Consider the following 16,477-nt stretch of genomic DNA (forward strand, 5'->3'; position numbering starts at 1 on the left):
AGGGAGATTTGGTGAATCGTGGCAAAAGATGGTGAAAGCAGTGCCGGCCGGCTATGTTGTGTGTGATGATTGTGAGGCGCTGTACAAATGTGACAGTCACAAGACGGGACTTCAAAATGGCACATCAAGGGAACTGTAGGCTACTGTATCAAATGGGTTCAATAGAAGTAACTGAAGTCTGGGCACTGACTGTAGGTTTCATAACCTCTCACGTAGCCTAATATAATATTAACTCCTGCACAATTAAGCATTTCTTGCAGTAAAACCATACACCAAATGTACATTTTGACTATGGAGGGAGGAAACATAATTGATTTATTTCAGTGTCTTGAGAGAATGAATGCACGCTTTGGCACCGTCTGTAAAGGTGCTATCTTTATCAGCATCATAAAAGCTGATAGTGTTTCAACCACAAAAAAATGCATCAAAGCCAAACTGTCATTTGATCAGAAACATGTTGGGTAGGTTTTCACAGCTTTTAATTCCTGAAAACTGTCAAACTGATTTCATTTGAACATTTTGCACAGACAATCTTATTTCATTTTCTCCCTGGTCCGTAAACATCTTTGGGGACGTTTTGCGTGAGAGAAGAGACGAAAGAGAACTTCAGGTGAGCTTCAGGGTTTATTTAGCCTTCTAGGGCAACAAGTAATGATAGAAGAGAAGCTGCATGTATCTACATATAGACAAGTTGACTCACAAAATGCATACAAAAATGTCTAACATTATAAGCAGAAACATAGGCCTATCTAAAAAAGGTACATTTATCACATATAGGCTGTCGGTTGCAGAAGGGTTATTAGCAATTGCGGGCGGGTGCAGGTGAACAAACAGCTGACCCACTGGTGTCAATTGTTGGGGTTGTGACAATTTTGACTTATTTTGGACTTTAATAAAGAATCCCCATAGCTAACATATGGAGGGCGATCTTTCATTTGGACAGATGTACATCCCAGCAAACATACTGCATATTTTTGTCCCAAAACCGTACTTGACATATTTGTTGATATATTAGATAGGTAGTGACACTTCTTGAAAATACATGAAGATTTACCAACCTGCTCACTAAATTTCTCCAAAATCTTTGCAATTAGACTACTCACCATGTGGCCACGTAGAGGGGTGCAATCCCATCACCTGGTGATATTTGTAGGGGTGTAGCTTAAGGTACATTCATTCTACAGGCTTTTAGTGTGTGTATTACGGTAGTGAGATCACTTTTCTTTTAAAGAAGTAATAATCAGATCAGTATCTTTTGATAAAACAAGTCAAGATGGTCTACTGAAATAAAAATGACTAAAATCATTCATTGCTTTATTTTCGGAGTCATGGTTTGGAATAGCCACCTGTTAATAGAAATAGTATATAAACAATGACTTTGGTCTTAGATTGAATTAGAACATATCATGATGTAAATTAAGTTCCTACATTTGGAGACTCACCCATATTCATCTCTGACTTATCTAGAACACAAATACTACATTTGGAGACTCACCCATATTCATCTCTGACTTATCTACAACACAAATACTAAATTGTACATTGACATTTGTCATTTAGCAGACTTACAGAGGTGAGTGCATTCACTTTTCATACTGGTCCCCCATGGGAATCAAACCCACAACCCTGGAGTTACAAGCATCACTGCCCTAACCAACTGAGCCACACAGGACCCTTCTGTCTCCCTCCGAACAACTGCCGGCCTCCTGACTTCTCCAATCCAGATCACTTCTGACCATTCTTATTAACCTACAGTATCAATCAAACTTGATATGGTCTGTCTGTGCCTTCTGAACATATAGATTGTGTCCACTTATCCAATTGACTGGATGGCTCAGTTCTCAGTTCTCTTTGCGGCTCACTTAAAAGGACGGCATGGATTGGCTCACGAAGCTCATCTTGGTTATAGATCTTGACTCTTGTGAGCGGCCAATCAAGGAGCTACAGATACCAGGAACCGAGAAAAGAGAGAGATTGCAATTGTATTTTGGTCTCCTTTGAAAACATCAATGTTTACAATATGTCTACAGGCACTGGACTCATGCTCAACAATGCCTTGCACAGGCAGAGAGAGAGAGCGATAATGACCAATCATTGCAGGACTCACCAGTGCAGTGGGCTGTGGCTCCTTGCGGAAATAGGCGTAGCAGGCCTCTGGCCTACAGTGGGTTACTGACCAAGAGAGACAAAACACCAGGCCGGCTAATATCACCACGATAACAGTCACTGTTGTGGGCTTAAGCCAGGTAGGTCCAGGACCTTTGAACACAATGAAAATATTTGTCTTACTGTTATTAAGGTGAAGTATACAGCCGTAATGTAGCATTAGAGCGCAATAGAGTGCATTTGGAAAGAATTCAGACCCCTTGACTTTTTCCCCCATTTTGTTACATTACAGCCTTATTCTAAAATCGATTAAAAACATTTTTTCCATCAATTTACACACAATACTCCATAATGACAAAGAAAATCAGCTTTACACACCTGTAAGCTGCTGATACTCTCTGTTTATCATATATGCATAGTCACTTTAACTATACATTCATGTACATACTACCTCAATTGGCCCGACCAACCAGTGCTCCCGCACATTGGCTAACCGGGCTACCACCCGCCAACCCCTCTTTTACGCTACAGCTACTCTCTGTTTATCATATATGCATAGGCACTTTAACCATATCTACATGTACATACTACCTCAATCAGCCTGACTAACTGGTGCTTGTATGTAGCCTCTCTACTGTATGTAGCCTCGCTACTGTTATTTTTCACTGTCTTTTTACTGATGTTTTTATTTCTTTACTTACCTATTGTTCACCTAATACATTTTTTTGCACTATTGGTTAGAGCCTGTAAGTAAGCATTTCACTGTAAGGCCTACTACACCTGTTGTATTTGTGACAAACTTTGATTTGATTTGACCTGTTGTATTCAGCGCATGTGACTAATACCCGACTTCCGGGTTGGAGCGAGCGGTCGCATCTGCACTCGGTCCGCAGGTAGTATTACATTTCATTACATTTCATTATAGTACAACGGTTTGATTTGTCTAATCTTAGCAATTTCTTCTTAGCTAGCTACATAGCCGTCTTTGTATCATAGATAATTGCGTAATTATCGTATTTCGTCATCCTAACGCAGTCTACACTGCCCTGCAGCTAGCCAGCTAGCTAACGTCCACCGTTAGCTAGTCCACCGTCTACCGATTAGCAGCACAACTATTACACTCAACTGAACGACTTGATTAGTGTAGTGTTAGCTAGCTACATAGTTGTCTTTGCTGTCTTCGTATCCAAGATAATTGTGTAGTTTAGAGTGTGTAGTTTTATGTCGTCCTTAACATAGGAGACTCTGCTAGCTAGCCAACAGCTAGCCAACGTCTACCGAACAGAACTTCTGCACTCAACAATCCGGTCGCATTTCGCTTCGCTCCACAGGTAGTATCACATTTTTCATTTCATTTCATTACAGTACAACGGCTTGATTTGTTTGATCGTAGCTAGCTACATAGCTAGCTACATAGCCGTCTTTGTATCAAAGATAATTGTGTAGTCTAGAGCGATTTCCTAGGTTAGCTAGCCAGCTATTGTCGTTCTTTTAACGCAACGTAACGTAATCAACACTGCTAGCTAGCCAGCTAGCCCCGAATAGCAGCACAGTAGAAACTATTACACTCAACGGAACGACTTGATTAGTGTAGTGTCAACAACGCAGCCAATGCCAGCTAGCCTACATAGTCAACAACGCAGCCTCTGCCAGCTAGCCTACTTCAGCAGTACTGTATCATTTTAATCATTTTAGTCAATAAGATTCTTGCTACGTAAGCTTAACTTTCTGAACACTCGTGACGTGTAGTCCACTTGTCATTCCAATCTCCTTTGCATTAGCGTAGCCTCTTGTGTAGCCTGTCAACTATGTGTCTGTCTATCCCTGTTCTCTCCTCTCTGCACAGACCATACAAACGCTCCACACCGCGTGGCCGCGGCCACCCTAATCTGGTGGTCCCAGCGCGCACGACCCACGTGGAGTTCCAGGTCTCCGGTAGCCTCTGGAACTGCCGATCTGCGGCCAACAAGGCAGAGTTCATCTCCGCCTATGTCTCCCTCCAGTCCCTCGACTTCTTGGCACTGACGGAAACATGGATCACCACAGACAACACTGCTACTCCTACTGCTCTCTCTTCGTCTGCCCACGTGTTCTCGCGCACACCCCGAGAGCTTCTGGTCAGCGGGGTGGTGGCACCGGGATCCTCATCTCTCCCAAGTGGTCATTCTCTCTTTCTCCCCTTACCCATCTGTCTATCGCCTCCTTTGAATTCCATGCTGTCACAGTTACCAGCCCTTTCAAGCTTAACATCCTTATCATTTATCGCCCTCCAGGTTCCCTCGGAGAGTTCATCAATGAGCTTGATGCCTTGATAAGCTCCTTTCCTGAGGACGGCTCACCTCTCACAGTTCTGGGCGACTTTAACCTCCCCACGCCTACCTTTGACTCATTCCTCTCTGCCTCCTTCTTTCCACTCCTCTCCTCTTTTGACCTCACCCTCTCACCTTCCCCCCCTACTCACAAGGCAGGAAATACGCTCGACCTCATCTTTACTAGATGCTGTTCTTCCACTAACCTCGTTGCAACTCCTCCAAGTCTCCGACCACTACCTTGTATCCTTTTCCCTCTCGCTCTCATCCAACACTTCCCACACTGCCCCTACTCGGATGGTATCGCGCCGTCCCAACCTTCGCTCTCTCTCCCCCGCTACTCTCTCCTCTTCCATCCTATCATCTCTTCCCTCTGCTCAAACCTTCTCCAACCTATCTCCTGATTCTGCCTCCTCAACCCTCCTCTCCTCCCTTTCTGCATCCTTTGACTCTCTATGTCCCCTATCCTCCAGGCCGGCTCGGTCCTCCCCTCCCGCTCCGTGGCTCGACGACTCATTGCGAGCTCACAGAACAGGGCTCCGGGCAGCCGAGCGGAAATGGAGGAAAACTCGCCTCCCTGCGGACCTGACATCCTTTCACTCCCTCCTCTCTACATTTTCCTCTTCTCTCTCTGCTGCTAAAGCCACTTTCTACCACTCTAAATTCCAAGCATCTGCCTCTAACCCTAGGAAGCTCTTTGCAACCTTCTCCTCCCTCCTGAATCCTCCTCCCCCTCCCCCCCTCCTCCCTCTCTGCAGATGACTTCGTCAACCATTTTGAAAAGAAGGTCGACGACATCCGATCCTCGTTTGCTAAGTCAAACGACACCGCTGGTTCTGCTCACACTGCCCTACCCTGTGCTCTGACCTCTTTCTCCCCTCTCTCTCCAGATGAAATCTCGCGTCTTGTGACGGCCGGCCGCCCAACAACCTGCCCGCTTGACCCTATCCCCTCCTCTCTTCTCCAGACCATTTCCGGAGACCTTCTCCCTTACCTCACCTCGCTCATCAACTCATCCCTGACCGCTGGCTACGTCCCTTCCGTCTTCAAGAGAGCGAGAGTTGCACCCCTTCTGAAAAAACCTACACTCGATCCCTCCGATGTCAACAACTACAGACCAGTATCCCTTCTTTCTTTTCTCTCCAAAACTCTTGAACGTGCCGTCCTTGGCCAGCTCTCCCGCTATCTCTCTCAGAATGACCTTCTTGATCCAAATCAGTCAGGTTTCAAGACTAGTCATTCAACTGAGACTGCTCTTCTCTGTATCACGGAGCGCTCCGCACTGCTAAAGCTAACTCTCTCTCCTCTGCTCTCATCCTTCTAGACCTATCGGCTGCCTTCGATACTGTGAACCATCAGATCCTCCTCTCCACCCTCTCCGAGTTGGGCATCTCCGGCGCGGCCCACGCTTGTTGCGTCCTACCTGACAGGTCGCTCCTACCAGGTGGCGTGGCGAGAATCCGTCTCCACACCACGTGCTCTCACCACTGGTGTCCCCCAGGGCTCTGTTCTAGGCCCTCTCCTATTCTCGCTATACACCAAGTCACTTGGCTCTGTCATAACCTCACATGGTCTCTCCTATCATTGCTATGCAGACGACACACAATTAATCTTCTCCTTTCCCCCTTCTGATGACCAGGTGGCGAATCGCATCTCTGCATGTCTGGCAGACATATCCGTGTGGATGACGGATCACCACCTCAAGCTGAACCTCGGCAAGACGGAGCTGCTCTTCCTCCCGGGAAGGACTGCCCGTTCCATGATCTCGCCATCACGTGGTTGACAACTCCATTGTGTCCTCCTCCCAGAGCGCCAAGAACCTTGGCGTGATCCTGGACAACACCCTGTCGTTCTCAACTAACATCAAGGCGGTGGCCCGTTCCTGTAGGTTCATGCTCTACAACATCCGCAGAGTACGACCCTGCCTCACACAGGAAGCGGCGCAGGTCCTAATCCAGGCACTTGTCATCTCCCGTCTGGATTACTGCAACTCGCTGTTGGCTGGGCTCCCTGCCTGTGCCATTAAACCCCTACAACTCATCCAGAACGCCGCAGCCCGTCTGGTGTTCAACCTTCCCAAGTTCTCTCACGTCACCCCGCTCCTCCGCTCCCTCCACTGGCTTCCAGTTGAAGCTCGCATCCGCTACAAGACCATGGTGCTTGCCACGGAGCTGTGAGGGGAACGGCACCTCAGTACCTCCAGGCTCTGATCAGGCCCTACACCCAAACAAGGGCACTGCGTTCATCCACCTCTGGCCTGCTCGCCTCCCTACCACTGAGGAAGTACAGTTCCCGCTCAGCCCAGTCAAAACTGTTCGCTGCTCTGGCCCCCCAATGGTGGAACAAACTCCCTCACGACGCCAGGACAGCGGAGTCAATCACCACCTTCCGGAGACACCTGAAACCCCACCTCTTTAAGGAATACCTAGGATAGGATAAAGTAATCCCTCTCACCCCCTCCCCTGAAAAGATTTAGATGCACTACTGTTCCACTGGAGGTCATAAGGTGAATGCACCAATTTGTAAGTCGCTCTGGATAAGAGCGTCTGCTAAATGACTTAAATGTAATGTTAAATGTAAATGTAAATGATTTGAATAGAATTTGCAGGCTTACTGCAGGAATGTGGAGACCTTCAATATGGCAGAAATGTTTTGGGTACCCTTACCCTCAGGGCTCAGACAATTCCTTCGACCTCATGGCTTGTTTTTTGCTCTGCCATGCACTGTCAACTGTGGGACTTTATATCGACAGGTGTGTGCCTTTCCAAATCATGTCCAATCAATTGACCATAGGTTGACTCCAATCAAGTTGTAGAAACATCTTGAGGATGACGAATGGAAACAGGATGCACCTGCGCTCAATTTTGAGTCTCATAGCAAAGTAAGAGTAAATAAGGTATTTATTTTTTAATCAGGAAAAAAAACTATTTAATCCATTTTAGAATAAGGTAACAAAATGTGGAAAAAGTCAAGGCGTCTGTATCCATCGGTTATGTTTCCATGATTTGCAGATTTTTTTCTGCATTACTCTTCCAGTATAAAGCCTGAACAGATACAAAGTGCACAGAGACGATGGAATCCCTGTGTGTGTGTGGTTGGTGTGTGTTTGAAATGTATGCGCACGTGAAATAGATACAAGACGTTATGTAAAGTATACCATTGCCTGATCAGTGTGTGTGTTAAATGCCATATCTGTCTCGAAGGACCAATTGCCAAAGGTCTATTTGGTTTGAAGGATCAATAAATGATCAATATATTTAATAGAACGTGTGAGCACATGCAGATGTACTGTATGTGTGTGTCTATGAGTGTGTATTATCATTTTCAGCCCACCTGTGATGGAGACACACTGTGTGTCAGTGCTGCTGCTTTTGCTGTGGGTGTCCAGATGGGCCTGGGCTTTGACGCAGTACACTGCTCCCTCCTGCAGGGCGTCGATGTGGAGCGGATTCTGTTGCACTGTGATCACACGCAAGGAGGACTTGCCCTAGAAAACAGAGCACAGTGAGACGCTGCTGAAGAGAACTCAACCACTGCTTGAAGTGAGTTCTATAGGGAGGAGGTCATTATCGTTCTACCTAGCGGGTCACTTTTAGGACCAAATCCCTTGCTCCAATCCCTAGGCATCCCCCACACAACAAGCTCCAATCTCTCCCAACACACAACACACAATACATGACTGGGTTGTCTAGACCAGGTATTCCCAACCCAGGGGTATGTGCCATGCCGTCGGGGGTACGCCAAATAAAAATGTGATTCACATGTAAAACTTTTTTTTCACATTTTCAAACAGTCCATTTATAAGCCACAGGAGTTTTTTGAGTGAGAATAAAACGACTTTCAAGTAGTAAGACATGAAAAAAAAAAACAGATACCATTAATTTAATTATGTAAATTTATGTAAATTGATGTATCACTAGCCACTTTAAACAATGCCACTTAATATAATGTTTACACACCCTACATTACTCATCTTATACAGTGGGGCAAAAAAGTATTTAGTCAGCCACCAATTGTGCAAGTTCTCCCACTTAAAAAGATGAGAGAGGCCTGTAATTTTCATCATAGGTGCACTTCAACTATGACAGACAAAATTAGAAGAAAAAAATCCAGAAAATCATATTGTAGGATTTTTAATGAATTTATTTGCAAATTATGGTGGAAAATAAGCATTTGGTCAATAACAGAAGTTTATCTGAAAACTTTGTTATATACCCTTTGTTGGCAATGACAGTGGCCAAACGTTTTCTGTAAGTCTTCACAAGGTTTTCACACACTATTGCTGGTATTTTGGCCCATTCCTCCATGCAGATCTCCTCTAGAGCAGTGATGTTTTGGGGCTGTTGCTGGGCAACACGGATTTTCAACTCCCTCCAAAGAATTTCTATGGGGTTGATATCTGGAGACTGGCCACTCCAGGACCTTGAAATGCTTCTTACGAAGCCACTCCTTCGTTGCCTGGGTGGTGTGTTTGGGATCATTGTCATGCTGAAAGACCCAGCCACGTTTCATCTTCAATGCCCTTGCTGATGGTAGGCTTTGTTACTTTGGTCCCAGCTTTCTGCAGGTCATTCACTAGGTCCCCCCGTTCTTGTGATCATTTTGACCCCACGGGGTGAGATCTTGCATGGAGCCCCAGATCGAGGGAGATTATCAGTGGTCTTGTATATCTTCCATTTCCTAATAATTGCTCCCATAGTTGATTTCTTCAAACCAAGCTGCTTACCTATTGCAGATTCAGTCTTCCCAGCCTGGTGCAGGTCTACAATTTTGTTTCTGGTGTCCTTTGACAGCTCTTTGGTCTTGGCCATAGTGGAGTTTGTAGTGTGACTGTTTTAGGTTGTGGACAGGTGTATTTTATACTGATAACAAGTTCAAACAGGTGCCATTAATACAGATAACGAGTGGAGGACAGAGGAGCCTCTTAAAGAAGAAGTTACAGATCTGTGAGAGCCAGAAATCTTGCTTGTTTGTAGGTGACCAAATACTTATTTTCTGTCATAATTTGCAAATAAATTCATTAAAAATCCTACTGTAAAGGTTTTCCTCCTCTTCGTCTGAAGAGGAGAGGCGAGAAGGATCGGAGTACCAATATGCGGCGTGGTAAGTGTCCATAGTGTTTTTAATAAGAAATTTTCAACATAAACACAACTGATACAAAAACAATAAACGTGAAACGAACGAAAACCAAAACAGTACCGTGTGATGAAAAACACAGACACGGAAACAAACACCCACAAACAAACAGTGAAACCCAGGCTACCTAAGTATGATTCTCAATCAGAGACAACTAATGACACCTGCCTCTGATTGAGAACCATACTAGGCCGAAACATAGAAATCCCAAAATCATAGAAAAACAAACATAGACTGCCCACCCCAACTCACGCCCTGACCATACTAAATAATGACAAAACAAAGGAAATAAAGGTCAGAACGTGACACCTACAATGTGATTTTCTGATTTTCTCATTTTGTCTGTCATAGTTGAAGTGTACCTTTGATGAAAATTACAGGCCTCTCTCATCTTTTTAAGTGGGAGAACTTGCACAATTGGTGGCTGACTAAATACTTTTTTGCCCCACTGTATGTATATGTATATACTGTACTCTATACCATCTACTGCATCTTGCCATCTTTATGTAATACATGTTCACTAGCCACTTTAAACTATACCACTTTTATGCCACTATGCCGTTCTGTACCCTCACTCACTCATTTTTATGTACATATTCTTTATCACTTTACACTTGTGTGTATAAGGTAGTAATTGTGGAATTGTTATATTAGATTACTGCACTGTCAGAACTAGAAGCACAAGCATTTCGCTACACTCGCATTAACATCTGCTAACCATGTGTTTGTGACAAATAACATTTGATTTGATTTGATATACATTTTAACATTTTTATGCCAATTTCCTGCAACTTTTCAAAATTCTCTATGGAGCTGAGATAAGGTTTGTTTTGTTTTAATGCACAGTTCCTGTAATACTACATATTTTGGAGAGGAGAGCATTTTTGTTTCTGTTTTAAAGCTAATTTCCTGCAATTCTATGCATTTTTCCATAGATGATATTGTGTTATTTTGCACAAACATAACAACAAAATCAAAACTGCTAAATTCATTGCTTTTTGAATTTTCAATTCTCCCTGACTGTCTAGCTTTTATTTTGTATCTTATTATTATTTTTATTTTTTTACACTGTTTGAACTTAGGTGACCCCAAAAAAACATTTAGAGGCCTGCCCAAGGATTTCAATGGCAGAAAAATCCCTGCAAGACTATAATATACTGTACATGTAATATCCTCACCCTGACCAACTCGCCTCTCTTCCAGATAGTCACAGTCACTCCCACGGTCAGGGGAAGGCCTTTGAAAGTCACCTGAAGGGCATCACCCATGGTGGTCACAGTTATAGCTGGCACCGTCAGGATTGCTGTGTGAAAGATGAAAGTCATAGTAAGTTACAAACATAGGCTGTGTCTGAAATCGTTCTTGCCTACTACATACTGTGTGCTAACCATACTACCTAGAACATACTGTTTAGTAAAAACGGAAGAAATAGAAACATACTACGCTCATGCAGACTGAGAAGGCTTCATCTAAAGTGCAATTAGGCTGTTCCCCACCATTCGTTCATTTTGGTACAGCCTGTCACCTGTTCTCTTATCTGATTATCAGCTGTAGTCAAACACATGTGGGTCTGAAAAGACAACTCTCTTCCTCAATAGTGTGCAGCAAATTCATCCTAGATGAAAGCCGAAATAAGCAACACACTATGACAAATAGACTTATTGAAATTCGTGACAGGCACATGAAAAAGTCCACTTTTTCGTGTCTATTACAGGATTTTCATCACAACGCAATTTTCTTTCTTCATAAAGCATTTGTGTACATTACACCCATTTCCAATAGGCAATTTGTGTCTATTTCACAATCATTTGTGATACAGGGTTGAAAATAAGTATTATATCCTGGATTTAAAACATACAACATTTTTTAATTTTCACATACTAATCAGACAAGGTATTGTCATAATGATGACCAGAAGGCCGCTTGTTTAAATGTTTTGGCATTTTGTATGGCTGTTGTGCACTTGGGTAAGTGTTTTGTCTTCAGCTAATGTTAGTACAAATGCTATATAGATTCATTCATCTTTCTAATATCTCCAGTTGGTCTTATTTTCCTTGGATGGATGAAGGAAACATAAAATGAACATAAAAATCATAAAAAACAACTATTGCCATGGCATCAAAAAAGAGTTTATGGACGTAGATATCCCACAATGACTCACTCTCTCTCCTGTTGAATGGCCTCCCGAGCTCAGCCCACGGTGACACACGCCTTCCGCACTCTGCCCGCACACGGATGTTGTAGTCTGAGTCAGAACCAAGGTCAAAGGTCAGGTCGCACTCCGTCCGTGTGACCCGCTGACAACCAACCGCGTCCTCCCAACTTCCATTCAAGATCCTCAGCTCAAATTCCCTACAGAACACATGGAAATACAGCTCATATTGACACATTATACCCAGAGCCAATGTTTATTGTCCTTTTGTTTGTCTGCCTGATAAATATTTTTGACATGGATGTTTCATATTTTCACATGCTTGTGGTTAACTACCCTTTACATCTTCTCAGTTACCACCCCCTTCGTAAACCAGACGCAATGTCCCCTAAAAAAGTAATAACAAATAGTGTGATGTCTCAATTTGTTAAATTTACATTTGGCATGTTTGTAATTTAGAAGATGCTGTTATCCAGAGCTAGGTGAGATAACCACATAGCACAGTCATAGTAAGAAAGCTGTTTTATTGAGGAAAAGGTTTTCTTACTATGACTGTGATAAGTGGTTGTCTCACCTAGCTACCTTAAACTATAAAACGCTCTGGATAAAAGTGTCTTGTAAATTCAATTACTGCAGCTCACCATTAGCAAGTGTAACATTGCTCTGTTTACTTCATATTTGTATAATTTCCTCCTTCTCATGGGCATTGATAAAACTGACATTTTGAGACATCACACGATTTATGACTATTTTAGAGGACATTGCGTCTGGTTTAAGAAGAGACAAATGTCACAACTGGTGCTATTTAGCAACAGGGGTTAGTAATTTAGGTTTTTAGCCCACTGCCTGGGCTGCATTCTCAGTGTACAGTTCACCGTCAATCAGCAAGAGTAAGAGAATGAGTGAAAGTGAAAAAGTCAGAGAAAGTCCATTTAGCAGAATTGGGAACAGCAGTATTCTCGTCAATGTGTCTCAACGTTCCTGTAATGTTTCAGAAGTGATTAACTCACCCCTGAAACTGCACAGAGTAGATGACAGAACTGCAAGGAGACTGTTGACGGCGCCACTTGAGCAAGTGCCTCATATTTACAGACTCCATGGAAATTCCCCACGGCGATGGCAGCAGCCAGGCATCTGAAATTAAACAGATAAACAGTCAGTGTGATTAGGTGTTTGACAAACAGACATGCCTACAACAGTGATCAAATTCACTATTAAAACATAGCCCCTTGCTAAAAACAAAGAACTGCAATATTCCAAGCTGATTAAGTGTCAAGCTTTGGCTTGTGCAAGCCGGAACAGCTCGTAGTAGCAGAAACCTATCTCCTGTTTCTGTGGCGTGAGGCAGCTGGATGTACTAGTACACCCCCTGGACAGGACGGGAATGCTGAGTGCAAAGCAAAGATGCATCAGGTCCCATTTTTAGTCTTTGGTATGAGTGAGTGCTATGTGTCTATCTTTCCTTGATCAGTGCAAGTTTGACAGAATCCAGTCTTTATATGAATACATGTTCTAAGCACACAGAAGCCCTGTTGTCTTGTTCACAAACACATACTGTAGATTTAAGTGCACAAATGCTTTAGCACACATGTAAACACATTCACAGCATTCTAAACCCACTTGCAAGCGGTTTAGCCTCGGGTAAAAAGTGTTATGTATCCTGTGACACACACACACAGAGGAGTCTCAAGTTTCTAATTATGTCAGCCAGGGCATTAAAGGTATGTTGCACCCTCTCCCTCAGGCAAAATTCTGTTTTTCTCCTTCAAGAACTTGTTAATTGTCATCTACCTTTAATGGACATGTTATATATATATATATATATATATATATATATATATATATATATATATATATATATATATATATATATATATATATGCACCACAGGAGGTTGGTGGCACCTTAATTGGGGAGGACATGGATCTGGCACACATGTGAATCTCGCGCATGAGAACATAAATGTATTCCCATGGTCATCGTCCACTACCTTGGATGACATACCCCTATCAGGATACAAGCACACTACACCTTCTGCTTCTGCTGTTTGTTACTTTCTTTTCCATTGGTTCCATGTACAGTATAACATTTAGAAATGAACATACTGTAAATAGGATGACGGATAAATAGGCTTGAGGTAGAAGTTGCACCTAACTACAGATCTAGGATCAAATCACACTAGCGCAATGCTAACCTTAACCATTGGGGGATGAAAATAATATCTGATCCTACATCAGGGCAACTTCTTCCTATGCTGTTAAACAGCAGGACAGTGTGTGTGTTGCTGCAGTACTTACAGTTTGTGACGATGTTGAGGACAAGTATTAACTGGCTGTCAAAAAAGCTCCTTCTCAGTCTCATAGCCCCTCTGTATGGAGAAGAGTAGGAGCACTGCTGTGATCAAGTGTGCAATCACTGTGTTGACCGTCTCTCACCACTAATTTGATCGTAATACAAACAATCCCAGGAATAGTGTGATCACTGCTTTTATGTTTGCAATATAGTCATCTCGTTGTCCGTTGATCGTTCTTGTTGCGACTGTAACATGATCACTGCAAACTGTTATACCAACTGTCACTCAAACTTTCCTAGGATGGAGTGGGACCTCTCCTATGACTGTGATCCTAGCACTCTTCTCGGTCCTTGTGATGGTCCTTGTGATGGTTCCTACTTCCTTTGCTGTCCCACTGTGTCTCCTGTAAAAGGCTTGTAATATACATAAATAGTTTAGTAAAATGTGTGTTTTTATGTGAAAGCCATATCAATAGCATTTTATGGTGCGTCTGAGAGAGTGGTTATGTAGGTAAAGCTGTGTGTGTGTTTGAGAGAGGAAAGGTGTGATGTGCTGATGCGAGTCTAAAAGAATGACTGGTATGGCTTGGCTGGATGCTGAGGGTGAAAATATGCTTAAGCCTGTCAGACTGGTTATGATCACTCCCTCCCATAACTGTGTGTGTGCGTGTGTGCGTGTGTGCGTGCACGTAGGGCTATAAAGTGTGACCATTTTGGTCGCATATGCTCCTAATTACTTTTTTGGTGCGACGTGAAATTCTAATTTGGGGGGGCCAGTGCACCTAGAAAATCACCTAGATAATGATTGTTGTAATGAAAAAACGAACGCAGATTCGTTAGCGTCAATGTTGCACCATTTCTACAGCGGAAACATCTAGTTTCTAGCCCAAACAGTTAAAGAGATATGCATGGAAGCCCATTCCCACAATTGTTTTACTATCTAAAAATGTTTAAAAAATTCAGAGATACTAAGTCGAAATTTCAAGATACTAATCAACACATTTTGATTTTGAGTTGGCAGGTAGCCTAGTGGTTAGAGCGTTGGACTAGTAACTGAAGGTTGCTAGATTGAATCCCCGAGCTGACAAGGTAAAAATCTGTCGTTCTGCGTTGGACTAGTAACTGAAGGTTGCTAGATTGAATCCCCGAGCTGACAAGGTACAAATCTGTCGTTCTGCGTTGGACTAGTAACTGAAGGTTGCTAGATTGAATCCCCGAGCTGACAAGGTAAAAATCTGTCGTTCTGCGTTGGATTAGTAACTGAAGGTTGCTAGATTGAATCCCCGAGCTGACAAGGTAAAAATCTGTCGTTCTGCGTTGGATTAGTAACTGAAGGTTGCTAGATTGAATCCCCGAGCTGACAAGGTACAAATCTGTCGTTCTGTTCCTGAACATGGCTGAACACTGTTCCTAGGCCTTCATTGAAAATAAGAATTTGTTCTTAACTGACTTGCCTAGTTAAGTAAATGTAATAAAAATATACTAAGTTGACATTTCGAGACACTAACTCAACATTTTTATATAGTAGAGCATACTTATAGGATACGTTTCTTAATTTGTAACATTGTGTGTGGAACTACAGGTCCAAGATGTGGTGGTGGTGGTGTGGGGGGGGGGGTATTTCAATAAACAGTCATGGATACATCATCTCACATGTCATAGGGTTAGGGCTAAAACAATATATTTCAGGGCTAAAACAAAATTGTGAAATATCTGGGGGTCACCGATGAGAGGTTTGAGAACGATTGGGATAACCTAAACAGGCAAAACTGAGGACCCGCATAGGAAGGTATGATATACTAATAAATTAGCTGGAAAATGGTTTTATATGGGCTATGATGGGACCAGATATTTTTCTAGGTCAAGATGTCGCTGGAGCAGAAGGCAGACGTTTTACGTGCCCCCAGCCGATTGTGTTTTTTTGTTTGTTTATCTGCGTTGTTTGTAACTTATTTATTTACTTTTTTTGTACATAATGTTGCCGCTACCATCTCTTATGACCGAAAATAACTTCTAGACATCAGGACTGTGATTACTCACCACGGACTAGCGAATTATTTTTCTTCTTTCACGACTCTGACGAGCCTGAGGCGGAGGATATACAGCTCCCTCGGGAACAGGCACCCAGACCGCAGTGATCTGCTTGAAGAGGAGGCAGAGAAATCGAGGTCGGGGAGCGGGATGCCTTCTGAGAAGTCGGAGGCGATCAAATAAACCCCCACTTCCCTCAATTCTGCTAGCAAGCATGCAATCTTTGGACAATAAAATGGACGAGTTACTGTGAAAATTAAACCACCAATGGGACATTAAAAACTTTAACATCTTATGCTTCACGGAGTCGTGGCTGAACGACAACAATATCAACATACAGCTGACTGGTTATATGATGTACCGGCAGGACAGAACAGCAGCGTCTGGTAAGACAAGGGGCGGCGGTCTATGTATTTTTGTAAACAACAGCTGGTGCACGATCTAAGGAAGT

General features: G+C 43.1%; 1 protein-coding gene across 1 annotated transcript; it reads right to left on the reverse strand.

Annotated features, from left to right (window-relative positions):
- Positions 1-1,730: 1,730 nt before the first annotated feature.
- Positions 1,731-14,539, reverse strand: crfb16 (cytokine receptor family member B16). The gene is made up of 7 exons (XM_029643321.2): positions 14,001-14,539; positions 12,714-12,837; positions 11,713-11,903; positions 10,730-10,854; positions 7,749-7,902; positions 2,108-2,259; positions 1,731-1,941 (listed from the first exon to the last, which is right to left on the reverse strand). Exons 1-7 carry the CDS (start codon positions 14,062-14,064, stop codon positions 1,762-1,764), a joined length of 990 nt encoding a protein of 329 aa, XP_029499181.1. The 5' UTR covers positions 14,065-14,539; the 3' UTR covers positions 1,731-1,761.
- Positions 14,540-16,477: the final 1,938 nt, after the last annotated feature.

The sequence above is a fragment of the Oncorhynchus nerka genome, linkage group LG9b (assembly GCF_034236695.1).
Source record: "Oncorhynchus nerka isolate Pitt River linkage group LG9b, Oner_Uvic_2.0, whole genome shotgun sequence".
Taxonomy (NCBI): Eukaryota; Metazoa; Chordata; class Actinopteri; order Salmoniformes; family Salmonidae; genus Oncorhynchus; species Oncorhynchus nerka.

Coding starts and splice junctions, on each gene's coding strand:
- crfb16 (XM_029643321.2), bottom strand. CDS start 14,064: ATGAGACTGAGAAGGAGCTTTTTTGACAGCCAGTTAATACTTGTCCTC. Junction 12,838..14,000: donor CCTCAACATCGTCACAAACT/GTAAGTACTGCA, acceptor GTTTAATTTCAG/ATGCCTGGCTGCTGCCATCG. Junction 7,903..10,729: donor AGAGAGGCGAGTTGGTCAGG/GTGAGGATATTA, acceptor TCTGTTTTCTAG/GGCAAGTCCTCCTTGCGTGT.